Raw genomic sequence first — 19,635 nt, 5'->3', positions numbered from 1 at the left:
CTAGGGGTTGGTGTAGCGACGGGCTATTGGTGAGGGGATGGAGGAATGAACGACGAGTGCGTGGGTAGATGAAGAAGGGGATGGTGGGTGGGGGATGGATGCAGAACCAGATGATAGGGTGGTGGAGGAATGGATAACGGCTGGGTGGATGGACAAGGAGATGGACGACGGGGGGGTGGACCGGGTGGGGGAAACAGGTGATGCGTCAGCCGATGGAGGGACGGGTGACAGGCTGGTGGGTGCAGGGAGAGACGACGGGTGGGTGGAGAGGTGGGTAGACCGACGGACGACGTGTATATGGATAAAGAATGGACTGTTGGCGTGTGGGCGGAGAAATGGATGACGCTAGGGAAGGGAGGGAGGGAGGCTGGATGGGGTAATGACGACGGGTGGGCAGACGGGTGGGGTGAGGGCTGACAGGTTGGTGGAGGGATGGGAGATCGATGGGGGGCGGGTGGAGGGATGGGTGGATGGGTCGCGGTGGATGCCGGGAGGCTGGATGAGTGGGCGGGGGCATGCAGGAGGCCCCGTGTCCCCTCGGCCAGCCGCCACCCACCTGCAGGAACGTGCTCCTCCGGAGCTCTGCGCACGTGATCCTCCCGGACCAGGACCTGTTGACCGTGTAGAAGATCCTCTGTATGACCTGTAGGAGGAGGCCCGTCGGCTGAGCACCGGGACGCAGGGGGCTGGGGGCCCCGCACGTGACTGTGCAGCAACCCCATGTGTGGTCCTGCAGGTACCCCGCCTGGGACCTCGCCTACGAGCTCCTGCCTGGCCTCACCAGGAGCTCCGCACCCGGGGCCGCAGGGCCCCGTGTCACCAGCAGAGGGCGACCGCACCTCACGTCAAAAGACGGTGGGGGGGAAGCAGTCCTGCCTCCAGCTGCAGGGAGGACACAGGTGGCAGGAGAAGCGGACCCGCTGCCACATGCGGGGGGATGTCCGGGTGAGATGGCCACACCTGAGCTGGGACGGCATGGGCACGCAGTTCCTGCGTGGCTGGGAGTCCTTCTTACACTGCGGGTGGTTTGAGACACTGCTCCCAATGCTTCCACGGACGCTCAACTGACCACAGAATGAAAAACGTTAACTTAAGGCCAGACAGTGACCCCTGCCCCCTGCACGGTGAGGCCCACCTTGGCCACGGGGCTTAGCTCTGCTTCCTGGTGAGAAAGCGGGCTGTGAAGGGCCATGGGTGCGGGGGCTGGGTGTCCGTTCCCTCACGGCGGGCCTGGAGCCCGGGCCTCAGGTGCCCACGGAAGCCACAGGGGCAGCGGACGCGCTCGTACTCACCGTGGTGATGTAGCGGGAGTGGAACTCCGACGCTTCCTTCAGGAATGCCAAGCCTGGGTGGGTGTTCACCACGTCCTGCACACGGGGGACAGGACACGGCCCTGGGATGTGCCGCCAGGCCCAGGATTAAGCGTGCACGTGTCCACTACCGACACCCAGGTTCACACATCCAGCCACAGAGCCGCTCACGCAGCGTCACCCCAGACACACGGTTACGTGAAATCACATCAAATTCAAGGATCACACGGAATCATCTGGGCCACGAGCTAAGGAAGCACGCCACCTGTCGCGGCCGAAGGTAACAATCTGACACGTGTAAATGTATAAAAGACCACCGTGGAACTCCACCCCAGGTTCTGAGAAAGAAAATTGGCGATATCCTCACTTAACAAAGCACTGCAGTCCCAGGAGCCCTTTAAGTCGCTTCCATTCAAATGGTTTGGCAACGTCGGTTACTCCGTGTTCACGTGGAACACGCGGGTAACCGGAGACCGCCTTCGATTCCCCTCTACAGGATGTAACAGACAGCGCTAAACAAAATCGTGTTTACAGGAACCAGAACGGCATCTGGAAATGAGCATTCTGCAAACCGCGAGCGGCCTCTCGTGGGCGGCCCGGCACCCGAAGGTGCGACTCCACGCTCCGCAGGCTCAGGTGTGCAGCTGTCCACACCGTCCTGCCTCTCACGCAGGTCTGGAGGGGCTGCACGGAGCCAGCTTCGGAGGAGCCCGCCAGCCCCCGGGGTGTAGACACCGGGGCGCGCCTGCGAGGAGGGGGCAAGGGCGTGTGCGGAGGGGAGGTGGGGATGGGAGGCGTGTGCGGCGGGGAGGCGGGGACGCACCTGCAAGAAAGGGATGAAGTCCTCCTGCGCCAGGGAGTTGCCGCCGGGGCTCATGAGCAAGTGGACGAACTTGGCCGCGTCATCGTGACAGCTCTGGAGCATCCTGGGCGACAGAGGGCACCCCAGCTACACCCCGCGCGCGTCCACAGGCCCCTCCCCAGACTCCGGGGTCGGGTGCTCCGTGAGGACGGGCACAGATGGACGGGGCCCCGCAAGGGACATGGTGCGTGCCGGGCACCCCCGGACATCCGTCTCCGTCCCTTACTGTCCCGGCCGCAGGAGCACCGGCCAGTGGAGGCAGAGGCACGGCCGGGCCACCACTCCCGCCCCGGGACTCACTTCCTCCACATGGCGACGAACTTGTGCACGGAGACGGAGCCCGTACGCTCCCCGCCGGCGCCGCAGAAGAGCGGCCCCTTCCAGTAGAGCGGGCAGCCGCAGGCCTGCGGGCGGAGGGGGAGGGGACACAGGGTTAGCGCTGCCCGAGCCCCCGCAGCGGCCAGGAGCGCACCGCGCGCAGACAGCCCGACCGCGCAGCCCAGCGCCTGCGCCTGCGCCAGCCCCACGGGCCTCTAGGCGGAGGGGCAGCCTCTCCCAGCCGTCACTCCGGAGACGCCGACGGCAACGGCGCTCCCGAGCACGCGGCACAGACCGCCTGCCGCAACTGGAGGCGGCACGTCGGCAGCTGTAGGGAGGCGACGACCACGTGCCCAGCCCTGGACGTGCAGCACCTCCGATGACGCGTCGGGGCGGCGTAAGCGACAGATACTCCTTCAGTTCAGAGTGTGAGGCTGTGACCCGGGCACATCTCAGGGGCCGAGGCGACCGCAGGGCTGGCGGCCACAGCTGTCAACGCAGGTGCTGACCGGGACACAGGCCCACGCTCTGAGCTTCCCTCCCGAAAACGCAGCAGCAGCAGGGCGGAAACGACAAAAGCTGAGAGAAGAGAAAAAAAGAGCAGATACGCAACAGAGGAGTCAACAAGGCCGAGTCAGCTCTTCGGAAAGCTTTTACGCAAGCAATTACCCCTCAGCAACACTCCTGGAGAAGCAGAAAAGGGAAACGCGCACTCCCCACGTCAGCGGTCACTGCAGAGCCCGCCAGCGCTGGACAGACAGGCAATGGACACTCCCAACAACTGGAGGCCAGGAAACGCGACAACTGCAGGCAAACGGGCGGACCCCTTGACTAACGGACGTGTTGAACCAGAACTGACAACGGACATCCAGACGGTTCTACATTTCAAGAGACCCAACCCGTGGCTTAAAGCCTTCCCACTAAGAAAATCCCAGGCCCAGCTTTAGGGAAGAAATCACGTGGATGGCACCCACACTCTTCCAGAGAATGGAAACAAGGGACATCTCCGAACTCCTGTTACGAGGCTGCACGTCCTGGACCCTGACACCTGTGAGGGGAGATCAGGCGCCCTCAGCTCCCAGGAACAGAGACGCCAACATCCCACACAAATCCAGGCCAGCAAATCGAATCCAGCAGTAAAAAAAAAAGTCACAGTAACAAACAACAGGCCAGGAAACTTACGAACAGAAAGGAACACAGCACTGTAATCAGGGGCGTTCACAGGAGCCCACGGCTCACATCTGCACGTGGGGACACGCGCTGGCCGGCTCTGCCCTGAGCTGGAACGGGACAGGCTCCAGCAGCAGAGATGGAGGAGGGGACGCTCGGGGCAGAGACAAAGAGGAAACTCTGGTAATTCACAAATACGCGATGGTAGGGAGAGTTCCGAAAGGTTTACGAAATACCAGAATTACACTAAGTCCCCCTACACACGAACGAGTTCCATTCCGAGAGCACGTTCCGAAGTCCAGTTTGTCCGTAAGTCCAACAAAGTCAGCCTAGGTACCCAACTAACACAGTCGGCTGCATAGTACTGTACTCTAACAGGTTTCCAATACTTTCCATGCAAATGATACATAAAAAACAAACACAAAAGATGAAGAAACATTTTTACATTTTTACAGTACCTTGAAAAGTACAGTAGTCCAGTACAACAGCTGGCACACAGGGGCTGGCATCGAGTGAACAGGCAAGAAGAGTTACTGCCTGGAGGAGGGAGAGGAGGTGGGAGATGGTAGAACTGAAGGATCGTCAGCAATAGGAGACGGAGGGCGAGCTGCAACGTCACTCGTGCCTGACGCTGACCGTAAGCACGTTCGCATCTCTAAAAGTTCGCAACTTGAAGGTGTGTACGTAGGAGACTTACTTGTAACAGAAAACCAGCAAAGCTGCGGGATCCCAGGACAATGTACAAAAATCAATTATATTTCCACACACTGGCGACAAGCAATTAGAAAATAAAAAATGTAACAGTGCCGTCTACGAAAAGCATAAAAGACATCAACCTACAGGTAAACGTAACTGAAAGTGCGAGACCTCTACAAAGGGAACGAGAAAGCGTGGCTGGGAGAAATCAAAGACCCCCCCCAAATGGAGGGACAGACCATATAGATTCCTGGACTGGACATTTAATGCTGTTGACACATTTTTGACCGGAAACATTATTACAGCCACAGGCGTTAGTTTCTGCAAAAATCTCCCAGTCAATAATGTGTTAAAATGTCAACTGTTCCCCAGACGACCCACAGATTCAACGCAAAGGCAATGCACACCCAGCAAGGTGTGTTTTGCAGAAATCAACCAGCTCATCCAAAGCCCACACGCAAACGCACATGACTGTCAAGCCTTCCGTGCAGTCACAGCAGTGAGGCTGTGCATCAGGGCAAAGAGGAAGGGACCAGTTTAGGGACAGACCCCCCACGTGCCACCCACCAACTCAGCACACAAAGTTGGCGGCAGCTCAGAGGGAACGATCGTCTCTAGTGACAGCCCAGCTGGTCGGCGGGGCAACTCTACAAAACCATGAGGGAGGGATCCCAGCCCCAAGCGTGGACGGTGAAACTCCAAACTTTCCAGAAGGAAATGTAGGAGATCGTCCCGATGCTGGAGAAGCAAAGGTTCCCTAAACGTGACTCAAACACCAAAACTCTGAAAGAGAAGGTGGGTGGACTGAACCGCTTCCCCACCAGAACTCCGGGGCAGACGTCGCCGAGGGCATAAAAACAAGCCGCAGACCAGGAAAACGTTTGCAGGGCATTATCCTGACAACGGGGTCACACACAGACTTCAAACTAAGGCGAAGGTACAGAAAAAAAGGCCAAGGGCCCAAGAGAGCGACAGGCCCTGCCCGGCCCTGCAGGGAGAAGGGTGTGAACACGGCCGGGACTCCGGAGGGAGAGGCAGAGGAAAGGCGCAAACCGGGTCCCCACAGAAGCCCACACGGGCAACGGCGCTCACAGGACCCAGGTCACGGGCATCTCCCGTGGATCGGGGAGGTGGCGGCAGAGCTGCCAGCAGATGGTCTGGCAGGACCCGAGCACCGGCCACGCACGCCCGTGGCCAGGGGCCGCCCTGGGGGAGACCGCCGGAGTCCGCTCCTGCCCACCACGCCAGGCCCAGAACGCGCCGGCGCCTTATCCTCGGCGCCCCGGGAGGGAGCAGCCCAGCTGCGCGGGAGCCGTGCGTCTGGACGCTCTGTGGCTTCGCGCACACGCTGGGGCGGGGACCACGGGGCGAGGCTCGGGCACAGTGCGGGCTGAAAAGCCTCTGCTCCGCGCAGGTGGGCGCACGTCCTGGGGCGACGGGCAGCGGAGGCCTCCTGCCAGGGATGCTGGCGCCAGGGCCCCGAGGGGGCTGTGTGAGCCGGGGCGCGGGGGGCACTGGCCACTCCCTGGTGCGGGAGGGCGCAGGCGGCAGGGACCGGGGAGCCAGGGACCTCGGTCATCCCGCCTGGAGCGCTCGCGCGGGCACGTGAGAACTCGCTGGACGGACTCGGGCGATGGCACCGTCCCGTCCCAGGGCCGTGCGTCCGTCCACCGCAAGGCAGGAGCTGTGCCCTTGCCCGTGGGGTGAAACCTGCATTCACGTCCCCGAACGAGCGGTGCCTGCACTTCCAAGCCCACCCACCCCACAGGCAGCTGGAGAGTCCATCCTAACACTTTCACCGTGACCTCCGTCCGCTACCTCTCAGGACCGTCTGCAAACATTCTAAGGGAACGGTAAACACCAACTCTGAAATCCAGAGGTACGAAGAAACGTGTTTAAAAATATGGTAAAACGCCACCCTGAAGGGAAAAACACACGACATGGTAAGGTTTTACAGGTCTATAACTTCCATCTAGTGTACGTGACGGGAGACCCGGGCACACGCCGAGGCCAGCGTCACCGTCAGGAGCAGCCCCGTGGTGACCCCGATCCCCTCCCTCACGCCCCTTACGGCACCCCCCGACCCCGCGCACACACGGAGCTCCCCGTCCGTCCACACAGCCTGTCCTGAACACAGCAGCATCTGGCTGGGGCCTGGGGTCTGGCTCGGCTCCCGTGGCACAGGGCATCTGACATCCACCCGTGCAGGACTCTGCGTGTGGACCACCAGCAGGTGCACGCTGGCCTTTGCCCGGCTCCCCCCACGGGGCTCCTGACCACATGGGGTCCCCTAAGGGAGGGATTCCCAGAGCATCTGCGCTCCCACCACGAACACCTGGTGCCAGGAGCGGCTTCTGCGCTGATATTTGGCCTCTGCCCCTGGCTCCGGACACGGAGCCCCGAAGTCCCTTGAAATCTCCTGGGGGGACGGGAGCCTGTTTCGTCGTGGATGGGGCTGTCCTTAAAGAGCCCACGCCATGGGTACCGAGCTGGAACTTTCAGCGCCCCGGCATTCTCTGCAGAGGGCGAGGGCAGAGGTGGAGAGAAACCTCGATCATGCCCACGGGATGAAGCCTCTGAAACATCCCCTGAAGGAGCGGGTTCAGGGGCCTTCCAAGCTAGGGAACAAATCCGCCGCACCAGGACAGAGACGCACCCCAACTCCACGGGGACAGACTGCTGCGCTGGGGAGCCCCCGACGCCTCACCCTGACGCCTCTTCTCCAGGCTGCTCACCGGTACCCCTCAGCACACCCTTTACAAGGAACCCTTTATGACGAACTGGTGTTTCCCTGAGTCCTGTGGGCTGCTGAGCAAACCGCGGAACTGCGGAATAGACGTGATCGTCTATTAGAATCTCCTAAGGAACCTGAAAAAGTGATCTGATGGGTGTGTGTCGTCCAAAGCCAACACACAAAAACCAACAGCAGGGGGGTCATGAGGGGGGTCGTGGGAAGCCCCGGAATCCAGAGCCAGACGGACACACAGGTGACAGCCTGGGACTCGGGCCTGGCGTGTGAAATGGGGGCAGCCCCGTGGGCTCAGCACCCCCCGTGCTAACTCCAGGCAGCAGGGCTCAGAACGGGACGAACTGCAGGACGCCCAGATCAAAGCCCACACGTGTGCCGACAGGGGCCCCCGTGAGCAGGGAAGGGAAGCAGAGACTGCCCTTTTCACGGATCAGCCGTTTGCCCCTTTCTGTGTTCACAGGAGCGGGTCCACCCATCTCGGGCACGCAGGCTCCTGAGAAGCACGTCTCCGGCAAGAACAAGGGCCGTGTCGCGATGACGAGAGAGAAGAAGGGGTGTGAGGACGGAGCTGATCTGGGGACAGGAGGGCCTCACACGACACAGCAGCCCACAGAGGCACAAAGGCCACGACCCCCAGCCCACAGCTCCCCAAGGAAACCCCGCACTCACTCACCATCGGGAGCCGCACCCTCTCCCGTAACTGACGGAACAGGCAGAACCTGCCGAAACGCCGGGACCTGGACACGCTCGGAACCCAGGGAGCAAACCGACACTCAAGGGCTGGACGACCTTCACGTGCGCATTTACCAAGACGACCACCCTCAGCCCAGAAAACAAGTCTCAGTACATCTGGAAGCACTGAGACCAGACAGAGCACCCCTGCCCACGACAGAACTAAACTGGAAATGAGTAACCAAAACATGTCTAAACAAGCTGCAGGAGCTGAAAATCAAAACAACGAAATTCTAAATAACGCATCAGCCAAAGGAGAAGTTACAAGACAAACACAAATGTAGTTTGCACTGAATGAGAAGGGAAAAAAAAAACACACAAAAAACCAAAAACCAACACATCAACAACGTTTGGGATGCCGGTCAAGCAGCGCTCGGAAGGAAGTTCAGAGCATTAAGTGCTTCCGCGAGCAAAGCAGAAAGGCTGAGTGGACAGAGCTGCCTCGTTGAGAAACTGCAAGGAGAACAGTTAGCCCTAATGTGAGCAGAAGAGAGGAAATGATAAAGACGGGAAATCAATGCGATAGGAAATCATTACAAAAAAGTTAGCAAAACTAAAAGCTAGTTCTCAGAAAAGATCAGCAAAATAAAAAACTTCCGGCCAAACTGACTGAGGATAAGGACAAAAGACACAAATGCCAACATCAGAAGTGGCAGAGGGACGTCAGTCAGTACAGACCCTAAACGTGTGGAATCTTATAAACAACGTGTGTCAATAAATGCACCAAGCCATGGGAGCTGGGCACACACTTGAAAGACGGGAACTACCCCATCAAACTCAATGTCCACAACCTTCCCAGGGAGAGAATGTCCAATCCCAAACGCTTCACTGTGAATTCTGCCAAACGTTTAACGTAAAACACCATCCCAGTTCTAAACACGCGGCTCCGGAAAAGAGGGCAATAACCCAACCAATTCTGTGAGGCCAGGCCACCCTGCTACCGCACCAGAGAACTCACTAGACAAGGCATCTCCAGATGGGCGTCTTTCCGGAGCCTGGATTTAAACCCTAACAAGACACAAGCAATCAGAATCCAAAAGCACGTAAGGAGGAAGAGACAGGATTTATGATGAAATGGGATTCATCCGAAGACGGAAGACGGCTTGAGGGAAGAAGAAAAGCCACAGGAGCACTCAATACATGCAGAAAAGCGCTGGGCAAATTTCAACACGCGTTCAGGATCTTACCCAGTGAAAGGGCTCTCGGCAAACTAGGTTCCTCAACCTGGTAAAGGACACAGGAGCAGCTGCAGCTCCCACGCTGCGTCTGCGCGGAATGACGCGCCCCAAGGCTGGGGGGGCGAGGGCCATGCTGCTCCCACACCCCGCGTCAACGTCCTCACGGAGGCCCAGCCAGCACAGGGAACAGGGCAGGAAAGAGGATACAAGACACGCAGATTACAGAGGAAACGGGGACACTCTCTTTATCTGCAGAGGATGTGATCGTCTACTGGAAACTCCTAAGGAACCTGAAAAAGTGATCTCATGAGTATGTGTCATCCAAAGTCAACACACAAAAATCAACAGCAGTTCTGTACACTTCAAGGGACAACCATGAACTGAAGCAAAATAACGCTACTGACAGTATCATCAAAGACATGAAACACTGGGTTATGCCCACGTATTCATACGTTTGAGGAAAGATGAACATGACAAAACGGTACTGAGAGAAATTAATGATGACTTAGAGTCTGAGAAATGCCGGGGTCATAACCCGGCAGACTCGATGTTGGAAAGGCGTGGACTGTCCCCAAATCCACCTACACACTCAAACGATCACAACCCGAATCCCAGCAGGCTCCTTTCGCAGGCGTGGGGACGGTGATTCTGCAGTTCACGTGGGAATGCAGAGACACCAGAGCAGTCGCAGCACTTGAGAATCAGGGAGAAGCAGGAAAATCAGCACTGCCAGACATGAACACAGCAGTGAAGCTACAGCAGCGGGGCCAGTGCTGTCCTGCTGTGACAGACGGCCCATCACCGACACCCAAGAGCGTCCAGGGACAGACTCACGTACGGCAATTCCCGTCGGAAGAAGGTGCCAAGGCAAGTCAGCGGGAGGACGAGGTGCCCAACGAGCGGGTCTGGGGCCACTGGACACCGTGTGCAGAGATGCACCTTCCCTCCTACCCCACATGTGCCAATACCCAACTCAGAGTGGAGCACAGACCTGAAGGGAAGAGTTACCGGAATCGGCCTTTAGAAGAAAACACAAGAGAAAAATCCTACTGGCCTTGGATTTGCCAACACTTCCCATCAAGGATACAAATGCATAAACCAAGTAGGGAAAAAATTTGAAAACTGGACACAATCAAAATGAAAAACGTTTGCAATTCCCAAGACTGTTACGAGAGCAGAAAGACAAGCGAACATTGGGAGAAAACATCTGCTACACAGTACCTCTGACAAAGGACTTGTATCTAGAATGTATGCAAAGCACATATAACTCAATAGTAAGAAAACACCAGATTTTTAAATGGGCAAATGATCTATCTGAACAAGCATGTCATCAAAGAAGACATACAATGATAAATGGGCACATTTAAAAGATGCTCACTCAGTACTGTTAGTCATTAGAAATGTGCAAGTTAAAACAAACTATCTCCATATACCCAATAGGATAGAGCTATGGTCTGAATGTTTGTGTCCCCACCCCACCCCGCAAAGTTCTTATGTTGAAACTTAATCCCTGAGGTGATGGTATTAGGAGGTGGAGCCTTTGGGAGGTGATGAGGTCATGAAGGTGGTGCCCTATGAAGGGGATTAGTATCCTTATAAAAGGGACTCCAGAGAGCTCCCTCACCCCTTCTTCCGTGTGAGGGCACAGCAAGAAACTTCTGTACCCCAGAGGACAGCCCTCAGCAGAACCAGCCCTGCTGACACCCTGATCTCGGACGTCCAGCCTCCAGAACTATGAGAAGTAAACTTCTGTTCTTTATAAGCCACCCAGTCTGCAGGATTTGGTACATCAGCCTGAACCAAGACAAATGGCTACAATTAAAGAGAGAGAAAAGCAAGCGTGCTGAGGATGCGGAGCGACGGAAACCCACGCATGCTGGTGGGGATGCAAGATGGCGCAGCTGCCGTGGAAATCAGTTGGGTGGTCCCTCAGTAAGTCAAACACAGAACCACCATATGACCCAGCAATTCCACTCCTAGGTATGTGTACACACACACACACCACCGCCCACCGCCCCCCCAGCCGAAAGAACTGAAAACGGGGCCTCACACAAACACTCGTACTCAAATGTTCACAGGAGCACTGCTCACGACAGCCAAAAGGTGGAAACCACCCAAACGCCCATCTATGGATGACTGAATAAGCAGCATGGGGTCCAAGCACCTAATGGAATATGACCCAGCCATGGAAAGGAGCGAAGCTCTGACACAGGCTACCACGTGCATGGACCTTGAGGACGTGATGCCAAGTAAAGGAAAGAAGGCAGACACAGGACAATTAGTGTATGGTTCCATTAACATGAAATACTTAGAGCAGGCAAATCCACAGAGACAAGAAGCAGATGAGCGGTGTCAGGGGCTGGGGGAGGGGGAATACAGCGACTGCCAAGGGGCCCAGAGCTTCTTTTGGGGTTAGGAGAATGTTCCGGAACTAGGCAGTGGTAAGGGTCGTGCAACACTGTGTGTGTAGTAAGGCCTCTAAATTTTAGATTTTAGAATGGCTAACGTGCTGATAGATTTTTATGTGAATTTTACCACAATTAAAAAAAATAAGTACCTACTGTGTGATTCTATTTACATGAAGTTCTAGGAAACTCTAACTGATCCACAGCGACAGAAAGTAGACCAGTGGGGGCCTGGGGCTGGGCCAGGATGGACTGTAAAGGAGCCAAGTTGGGGGGAGGCTGGAAATGCTTCTCATCTCGACTGTCTGCATAGTCTCACGGGGATTCACACACATCAAAGCTCACCAAATGGTACACCGCAAACATCTACTGTTTACCTCACATCAGTTATACCTCAAGAGAGCTGCCAAAAAAAGAAAAAGCTGCTGATGAGAAACAAACACATAACCAGGGACTGAACATAATCGTTAGGGAAATGAGACACGAAGCCACAGTAAGTGACCTCTGCACGGGCACCAGCTCGGCTAAAGTTAAAAAATATCAACACCAAGTGCTGACGGCTTACAGAGCAACTGGCGTCTCACACACTGCTGGCTGGACACACATAACGGACAGTCACACTGGAAGATGGTTTTACAGTTTCTTATAAAATTAAACATAGAGTCACCAGATGACCAAGCAATTCAACTCTGCAGCATTTCTCACCTCAGAGAACTTGCAAAGGTGTTGCACAAATCCTGTGTACAGACGTACACAACAGCTTTATTCATGAGACAAAACTGGGAACAACCTTTCATCCACCAGTAAACAGATACACCAAGGGACGTGCGTGCACAGAATGCTACTTAGCAGTAAATGCTAAGGACGAACATTGACAATTAGGCTGAGTGAAAGAGGCCAGAAAAACCCAAGACAACCCACCACATGATCTAGAAAAGGCAAAACAATAGCACCATAGGGCCAGGGAGCGATGGTGAGGTAGGCCGGGACCTGGGACCCTTTGCTGCAGGGCTTGCACATGGACAAACGTCTCCTCCAGCAACAGATACAAAGAAACTATAAGGGACTAAAAATAACTGCACACACGTGCAGCTGGGGCAAATTATGAACAAGACACAAAAAAGTCAGAACCTAACTGTCACTTCTGCAGTGCCAGGAGCAAAAGCAGGGTCCTGCACCCATGATCCCTGTACATGGCACCACCAAGGGGGTAGGCAGATGCCCAAGCCACTCCCTCTGGCCCAACCCACTGATCAAGGAGTCCAAGGGACGTCCCTGGGTTATTAGTGTTCCCTACCTTGCCGGTGATGTGGATCCACAGGGGTGAACATTTATCAAATTCTGTCAAACTGTATACTTAGAACTGGGGAGTCTTACTCTGTGTCAATTATATCTCAGTAAAGCTGACTGAAAAATAAATTAATTGTTCAATTCAAGAAGCTGGAAAAAAGTGACAATAGAAAAAATGTAAGAAAGTAACAAAAATGAAAGCAGAGGTTCATGAAGGAGATGAACAAAAAATTAAAGTACTCAATGAAGCTGACAGATTCTTATCTGAAAAAATATAAGTTAACCTCTAGCATGACTAGTCAAATGGAGAGATAAATAACCCTACGAAGACAAAGGGTCAAATGTGCAGATTTGATGTTCTTGGATTGAAAGAATCGATACTGCCAAAATGAATATACTACCCAAGGCAATCTACAGATTCAATGCAAACCCTATCAATTTACCAATGGCATTTTTCATAGAACTAGAAGAAAAAAATTTTTAATTTATATGGAAACACAGAGACCCCCAAATAACCAAAGCAATCTTGAGAAAGAAAAACAGAACTGGAGGAATCAGGCTCCCTGGCTTTGGACTACACTACAAAGCTACAGTAATCAAAACAGTATGGTCCTGGCATAAAAACAGACACACGATTCAATGGAACAGGATAGAAAGCCCAGAGCTAAACCCATGCACCTACGGTCAATTAATCTATGGCAAAGGAGGCAAGAATATACAATGGCGAAAAGACAGTCTCTTCAATAAGTGGTGCTGGGAAAGTTGGACAGCTACATGTAAAAGAAAGAAATTAGAACACTGTGTAATACCCTACACAAAAAAAAACTCAAAATGGATTAAAGACCTAAATGTAAGACTGGATATTATAAAACTCTTAGAGGAAAACAAAGACAGACACTCTGACATGAATCACAGCAGTATCTTTTTGGACCTAGCTCCCAGAGTAATGAAAATAAAAACAAAAATAAACAAATGGGACCTAATTAAACTTACAAGCTTTTGCATAGCAAAGGAAACCATCAAAACAAATAGAAAAGACAACACACAGAGTGGGAGAAAACATTTGCAAACGAAGCAACTGACAAAGGATTTATCTCCAAAATATACAAACAGCTCATGCAGCTCAGTATGAAAGAAAACAACCCAATTGAAAAATGGGCAGAAGATCTAAATAGACATTTCTCCATAGAAGACATACAAATGACCAAAAAGCACATGAAAAGATGCTCAACACTGCTAACTATCAGAGAAATGTAAATCAAAACTACAATGAGGTATCACCTCACACTGGTCAGAATGGCAATTGTTAAAAAATGTACAAACAATAAATGCTGGGGAGGGTGTGGAGAAAACAGAACTCTCCTACACTGCCAGTGGGAATGTAAGTTGGTGCAGCCACTGTGAAGAACAGTGTGGAGGTTCCTCAGAAACCTAAAAACAGAGTTGCCATGTGATCCAGCTAACCCACTCCAGGGCATATATCCAAAGAAAACCATAATTTGAAAAGATAAATGCACCCCAATGTTCATTACAGCACTATTCACAATAGCCAAGACATGGAAGCAACCTAAATGTCCATCAACAGGTGAACGGATAAAGATGTGGTACATACGTACAATGGAATATGACTCAGCCATCAAAGAGAATGAAATAATGCCATTTGCGGCAACATGGATGGACCTAGAAATTATCATACTAAGTGAAGTAAGTGAAACAGAGAAAAACAAAACCATATGACATCCCTTATACGTGAAATCTAAAAAAATGATACAAATGAACTTATTAACAAAACAGAAACAGACTCACAAACTCAGAAAACAAACTTATGGCTACCAAAGGGGAAAGGCAATGGGGAGGGATAAATTAGGCGTTTGGAGTTAACATATACACCCTACTACATATAAGACAGATAATCAACAAGGACATACTGTATAGCACAGGGAACTCTACTCAATGTCGTGTAATAACCTAAGTGGGAAAAAAAAATTCTGAAAAAGAAATAGATTATGTATAACTGAATCACTTTGCTGTACACCTGAAACTAGCACAACATTGTATATCAACTATACTCCAAAAGAAAACAAAAATTTTCAAAGAATCATATGGGAAGATAAGGAAAAGCTTTAGAGTAATACATTTATAATCATGACAACGATTGTTTTAGAAAAAAACATAAATGACCAAAATTGACCCCAGAAATTAAAACCCGTAAATAAAGCAGTAACATTAAAGGAAATTAAAACTCAAAGAGGAAAATGTGGAGGAAAGCGATCACGGTGGAGGAGGAGAAGGACGTGGAACTCACGTCCTCCCACAAATAATGAAAAATCCACCTGCGTGTGGAACAGCTCTCACCGAACACCTACTGAACGCTGGCAGAAGGCCTCAGACTTCAGAAAGGGCAAGAAAATCTCCATGGAACCAGGCAGGGCAAAACAAAGAAGAAGAGAAAAAGAGAGAGAGAGAAAGGAATGGGGACTGGACCTGGGCCCCAGGGAGGGAGCTGTGGAAGAGGAAAGGTTCCTGCACCCTGGAGAGTGCCCTCGCTGGCAGGGAGATCAGCCTGGACGAAGGGGGAGCTTCAGGGCCTCAGAGAGAGCACAACAACAGGTCTGCAAAAGGCGACGTAGACAGTGACCTGCACAGACGGTGGTCACTGCTGCCCTGTGCGCCCCAGACTGAGACACCCGTCCACTGGGGCGGGCGGGGGCTGGGTGCTGAAGCTTGGGTTTCAGAGGTCAGACTCGGGGAGAGGACGGGGGTTGGCTGCGCGGAGACATCTGGAAGGGGCTGGAGTGTGGCAACGGAGGATGAACGTGGAAGAAGCCTGGGCCCCCCCAGAGAGGCAAGGCACGATTGTTGAGGGAGGTGCAAGGGGAACGGCAGGACCACCAAAGAAGCTTCTTTCCCCAAGCGCGCACGCTCTCAGGCAACAGCACACCGCCTACACGAGCCCCGGGGTGGGCGTGAGCCACCGCTGCTGCGAGAGACGAGGGAGCAGGCAACAATCACTGCCCCCGCCATCCCGGGAGCAGGCCGGCTGCCACTGTACCTAAGAGACCCGCGAGTAGGTGCCAATCACTGCCCCCGCCAGCACGGGGTCCCAGGAGGGTGTGCGGGCCACCGGTGCCCCTGCTGAGAGACCTGGGCACAGGCGCCAATCACTGCCCCTGCTGGTAGGGGCCCCGGGAGTGCGCACGGGCTCCGCCCCTGCACACCCCTATTAAGGGGGTAACAGCACGCACACGCTGAGGAAATAGGTGGCAAGCATCCAAACTAAAAGCTGCCCTTGTGCCAAACACATTAAGCCCATACAAGCTACACAGGGACAGTCCCACATAAAACAGCCTCCCAAGACTACAATACATACTTGTTTCTCCTAAACTCACAGAGTAAGAGAAACGTAAGTAAGTACAAGAAGCAAAGAAACCACTTGCAGTTAACAGACCGAGAGAATTCCCCTGAAGGGACAAACAATGAAACAGACCGCGTCATTCTAACAGACACGAGTTAAAAAGGGGGCAATAAACACCCTGAAGGAGGAGGCGGAGTCAAGATGGCACACAGGAAGAGGCGGAGTTCGCGTCTCCTCACAAGCGGGGTGCCGGCCAGGTGCAGTGGGGGCCTCAGACATCTACAGGGAAGGAAGGGGTCCCCAAGCGACCGGGCGGGACGTGGAGGGGAAGGAGGAGGGGAGGAAACGTGGAGGTGGGGTGGGACCGGCACCCTCGGGGCGGTGAGCGGAGGGGTTCCCACAGCGGAGGAGGGTCAGCGGGGACGGGGAGAGGCGATCAGGGGATCAGAGGGGAACGTGGCCAGCGTCTCCCCCGACCACTCGAGCCCCGGCGAGCCTGCTGGGGTCCTGGGCCTAACCCTCAGCCCTCCAGGGCCCCTCCTGCTGCGCTAGGCCTAAGCCGCACCCCACCTAAGCCCCACCCCTCAGGCCTCTTCCAGCCCCCTTTTTTCTTTTTTTTGCTGTTGTGGTTCTGTTTTGCCTTGTTGTTGTTGTTTCATTTTTAATTTTATAATATTTTTATTTTTCTAATTTTATTTTAGTTTTTATTCTTTGTTATTGCCCTGCTTTGCTTTTTTTTTTTTTTTTTTTTTTGCTGTGCCGCGTGGCTTGTGGGATCTCGATTCCGAGGCCGGGGGTCGGGCCTCAGCTCCTGTGGCAGGAGCACCAAGTCCAAACCGCTGGAGTAACAGAGAACCTCAGGCCCCAGGGAACACTAGGCAGTGTGAGGTCTCCCGGAGGTCCTCATCTCGGCACCAAGACCCGGCTCTACACAACTGCCTGGAAACTGCCGTACTGGACGCCGGAGGCCAAACCACCAGCAAGAAACAGGAACACAGCCCCGCCCATCAAAAGAATGAGATGTTACAGATGAGAGAGCAAGGAACACAGCCCCACCCATCAAAACAATACGTTACAGATGAGAGAGCACAGCCCCACCCATCAAAACAATACATTACAGATGAGAGAGCAAGGTAAGAACCTACAAGACCACATAAATGGAGAGGAAATAGACAACTTAGCTGAAAAAGAATCTAGAGAAATGACAGTAATGACGATCCAAAATCTCCGAAACAGAATGGAGGCACAGATCGAGAAAATACAAGAAGTGTTTAACAAGGACCTAGAAGAACTAAAGAACAAACAGAGATGAACACCACAATAACTGAAATGAAAGATACATCAGAAGGAATCAACAGCAGAATAACTGAAGCAGAAGAACGAATAAGTGAGCTGGAGGATAAAATGGTGGAAACGACTGCCGAGGAACAGCATAAAGGGAAAAAAATGAAAAGAAATGAGGACAGTCTCAGAGACCTCTGGGACAACATTAAACACACCAATGTACAAATTACAGGGGTCCCAGAAGAAAAAGAGGAAGAGGAAGGATCTGAGAAAATATGTGAAGAGATTACAATTTAAAACTTCCCTCACTTGAGAAAGGAAATAGCCACCCAAGCCCAGGAAGTGCACAGAGTCCCATACAAGGTAAACCCAACAAGAAACACACCAAGACCCTTATTAATCAAACTAACAAAAATTAAATTCAAACAAAAAATATTAAAAGCAACAACGGAAAAGCAACAGATAACATACAAGGGAATCCCCATGAAGTTATCAGCTGATTTTTCAGCAAACTCTGCAGGTCAGAAAGGAGTGGCAGGATATATTTAAAACGATGAAAGGGAAAAAGCTACAACTAAGATTACCCAGCAAGGATCTCATCAGATTCGACAGAGAAATCAAAAGTTTTACAAACAAGCAAAAGCGAAGAGAATTCAGCACCACCAAACCAGTTTTACAGCAAATGTTAAAGGAAATTCTCTAGCAGGGAAACACAAGAGAAGAAAAAGACCCACAAAAACAAACCCAAAACAATTGAAAAATGGTAATAGGAACATACACATCAATAATTACCTTGAATGCAAATGGATTAAATGCTCCAACCAAAAGACACAGACTGGCTGAACGGAGACAAAAACAACACCTGTATATACGCTGTCTACAGGAGACTCACTTCAGACCTAGGGATACATACAGACTGCAAGTGGCAGAGGGTGGGGGTGGATGGAAAAAGATATCCCATGCAAATGGAAATCAAAAGAAAGCTGGAGTAGCAATTCTCATATCAGGTAAAATAGACTTTAAAATAAAGACTATTATAAGAGGTAAGGAAGGATACTACATAATGATCAAGGGATCAATCCAAGAAGAAGATATAACAATTATAAATATTTATGCACCCAACATAGGAGCACCTCAGTACATAAGGCAAATTGCTAAGAGGCATGAAAGCGGAAATTGACAGTAACACAATAATAGTGGGGGACTTTAACACCCCACTTATACCAATGGACAGATCATCCAGACAGAAAATATATAGGAAAACACAAGCTTTAAATGACACAACAGACCAGACAGATTTAATTGATATTTATAGGACATTCCACCCGAAAGCAGCAGAACACACGTTCTTCTCAAGTGCACACGGAACATTCTCCAGGATTGATCACATCTTGGGTCACAAATGAAGCATTGGAAAATTTAAGAAAATTGAAAATCGTGGCAAGCATCTTTTCCGACCACAACGCTGTGAGATTAGAAATCAATTACAGGAAGAACACTGTAAAAAAATACAAACACATGGAGGCTAAACAAGAAGCTACTAAATAACCAAGAGATCACTGAGGAAATTAAAAAAATACATAGAAACAAATGACAATGAAAACACAGAAACCCAAAACCTATGGGATGCAGCAAAACCAGTTCAAAGAGGGAAGTTTACAGCAATTCAATCACATCTCACGAAACAAGAAAAATCTCACATAAACAATCTAACCTTACACCTAGCAACTAGAGAAACAAGAACAAAAGAAAACTATAGTTAGTAGAAGGAAAGAAATCATAAAGATCAGAGCAGAAATGAAGAAAACAAAAAAGAAGAAAACAGTGGCAAAGATCAATAAAACTAAAAGTTGGTACTTTGAGAAGATAAACAAAATTGACAAACCTTTAGCCAGACTCATCAAGAAAAAAAGGGCGAGAATTCAAATCAATAAAATTAGAAATACAAAAGGAGAAACTACAGCTGACACCACAGAAATACAAAGGATCATAAAAGACTACTACAAGCAACTCTGTGCCAATAAAATGCACAACCTGGAAGAAATGAACAAATTCTTGGAAAGGTACAACTTTCCACGACTGAACCAGGAAGAATTAGAAAATATAAACAGACGAATCACAAGTAACGACATTGAAACTATAATTAAAAATCTTCCAGCAAATCAAAGTCCAGGACCAGAAAGCTTAACAGGCAAATTCTATCAAACATTTAGAGAAGATCTAACACCCATCCTTCTCAAACTTCCAAAAAACTGCAGAGGGAGGAACACTCCCAAACTCGTTCTA

The 19,635-nt window shown here is 51.6% G+C and overlaps 1 protein-coding gene across 5 annotated transcripts in view; it reads right to left on the bottom strand.

Annotated features, from left to right (window-relative positions):
* The window catches only part of LOC133083659 (serine/threonine-protein phosphatase 2A regulatory subunit B'' subunit beta), a 67,147-nt gene that overhangs the window by 11,235 nt on the left and 36,277 nt on the right, over nt 1-19,635 (bottom strand). For all 5 annotated transcript variants that reach the window (XR_009699218.1, XM_061179761.1, XM_061179762.1 and 2 more), the window contains exons 3-6: nt 2,473-2,576; nt 2,134-2,236; nt 1,293-1,367; nt 557-643 (exon numbers count right to left, since the gene is read on the bottom strand). Coding sequence is in view for 4 of the 5 variants with exons in the window: in XM_061179761.1 (XP_061035744.1) it covers nt 557-643; nt 1,293-1,367; nt 2,134-2,236; nt 2,473-2,576 (369 nt within the window). In the remaining variant the exon portion in view is untranslated. The remainder of the gene's footprint in view (nt 1-556; nt 644-1,292; nt 1,368-2,133; nt 2,237-2,472; nt 2,577-19,635) is intronic.

The sequence above is a fragment of the Eubalaena glacialis genome, unplaced genomic scaffold (genome assembly GCF_028564815.1).
Source record: "Eubalaena glacialis isolate mEubGla1 unplaced genomic scaffold, mEubGla1.1.hap2.+ XY scaffold_457, whole genome shotgun sequence".
Taxonomy (NCBI): Eukaryota; Metazoa; Chordata; class Mammalia; order Artiodactyla; family Balaenidae; genus Eubalaena; species Eubalaena glacialis.
The sequence above is the reverse complement of the archived record's forward strand: the minus strand, read 5'-3'. Positions and strand labels throughout refer to the sequence as shown.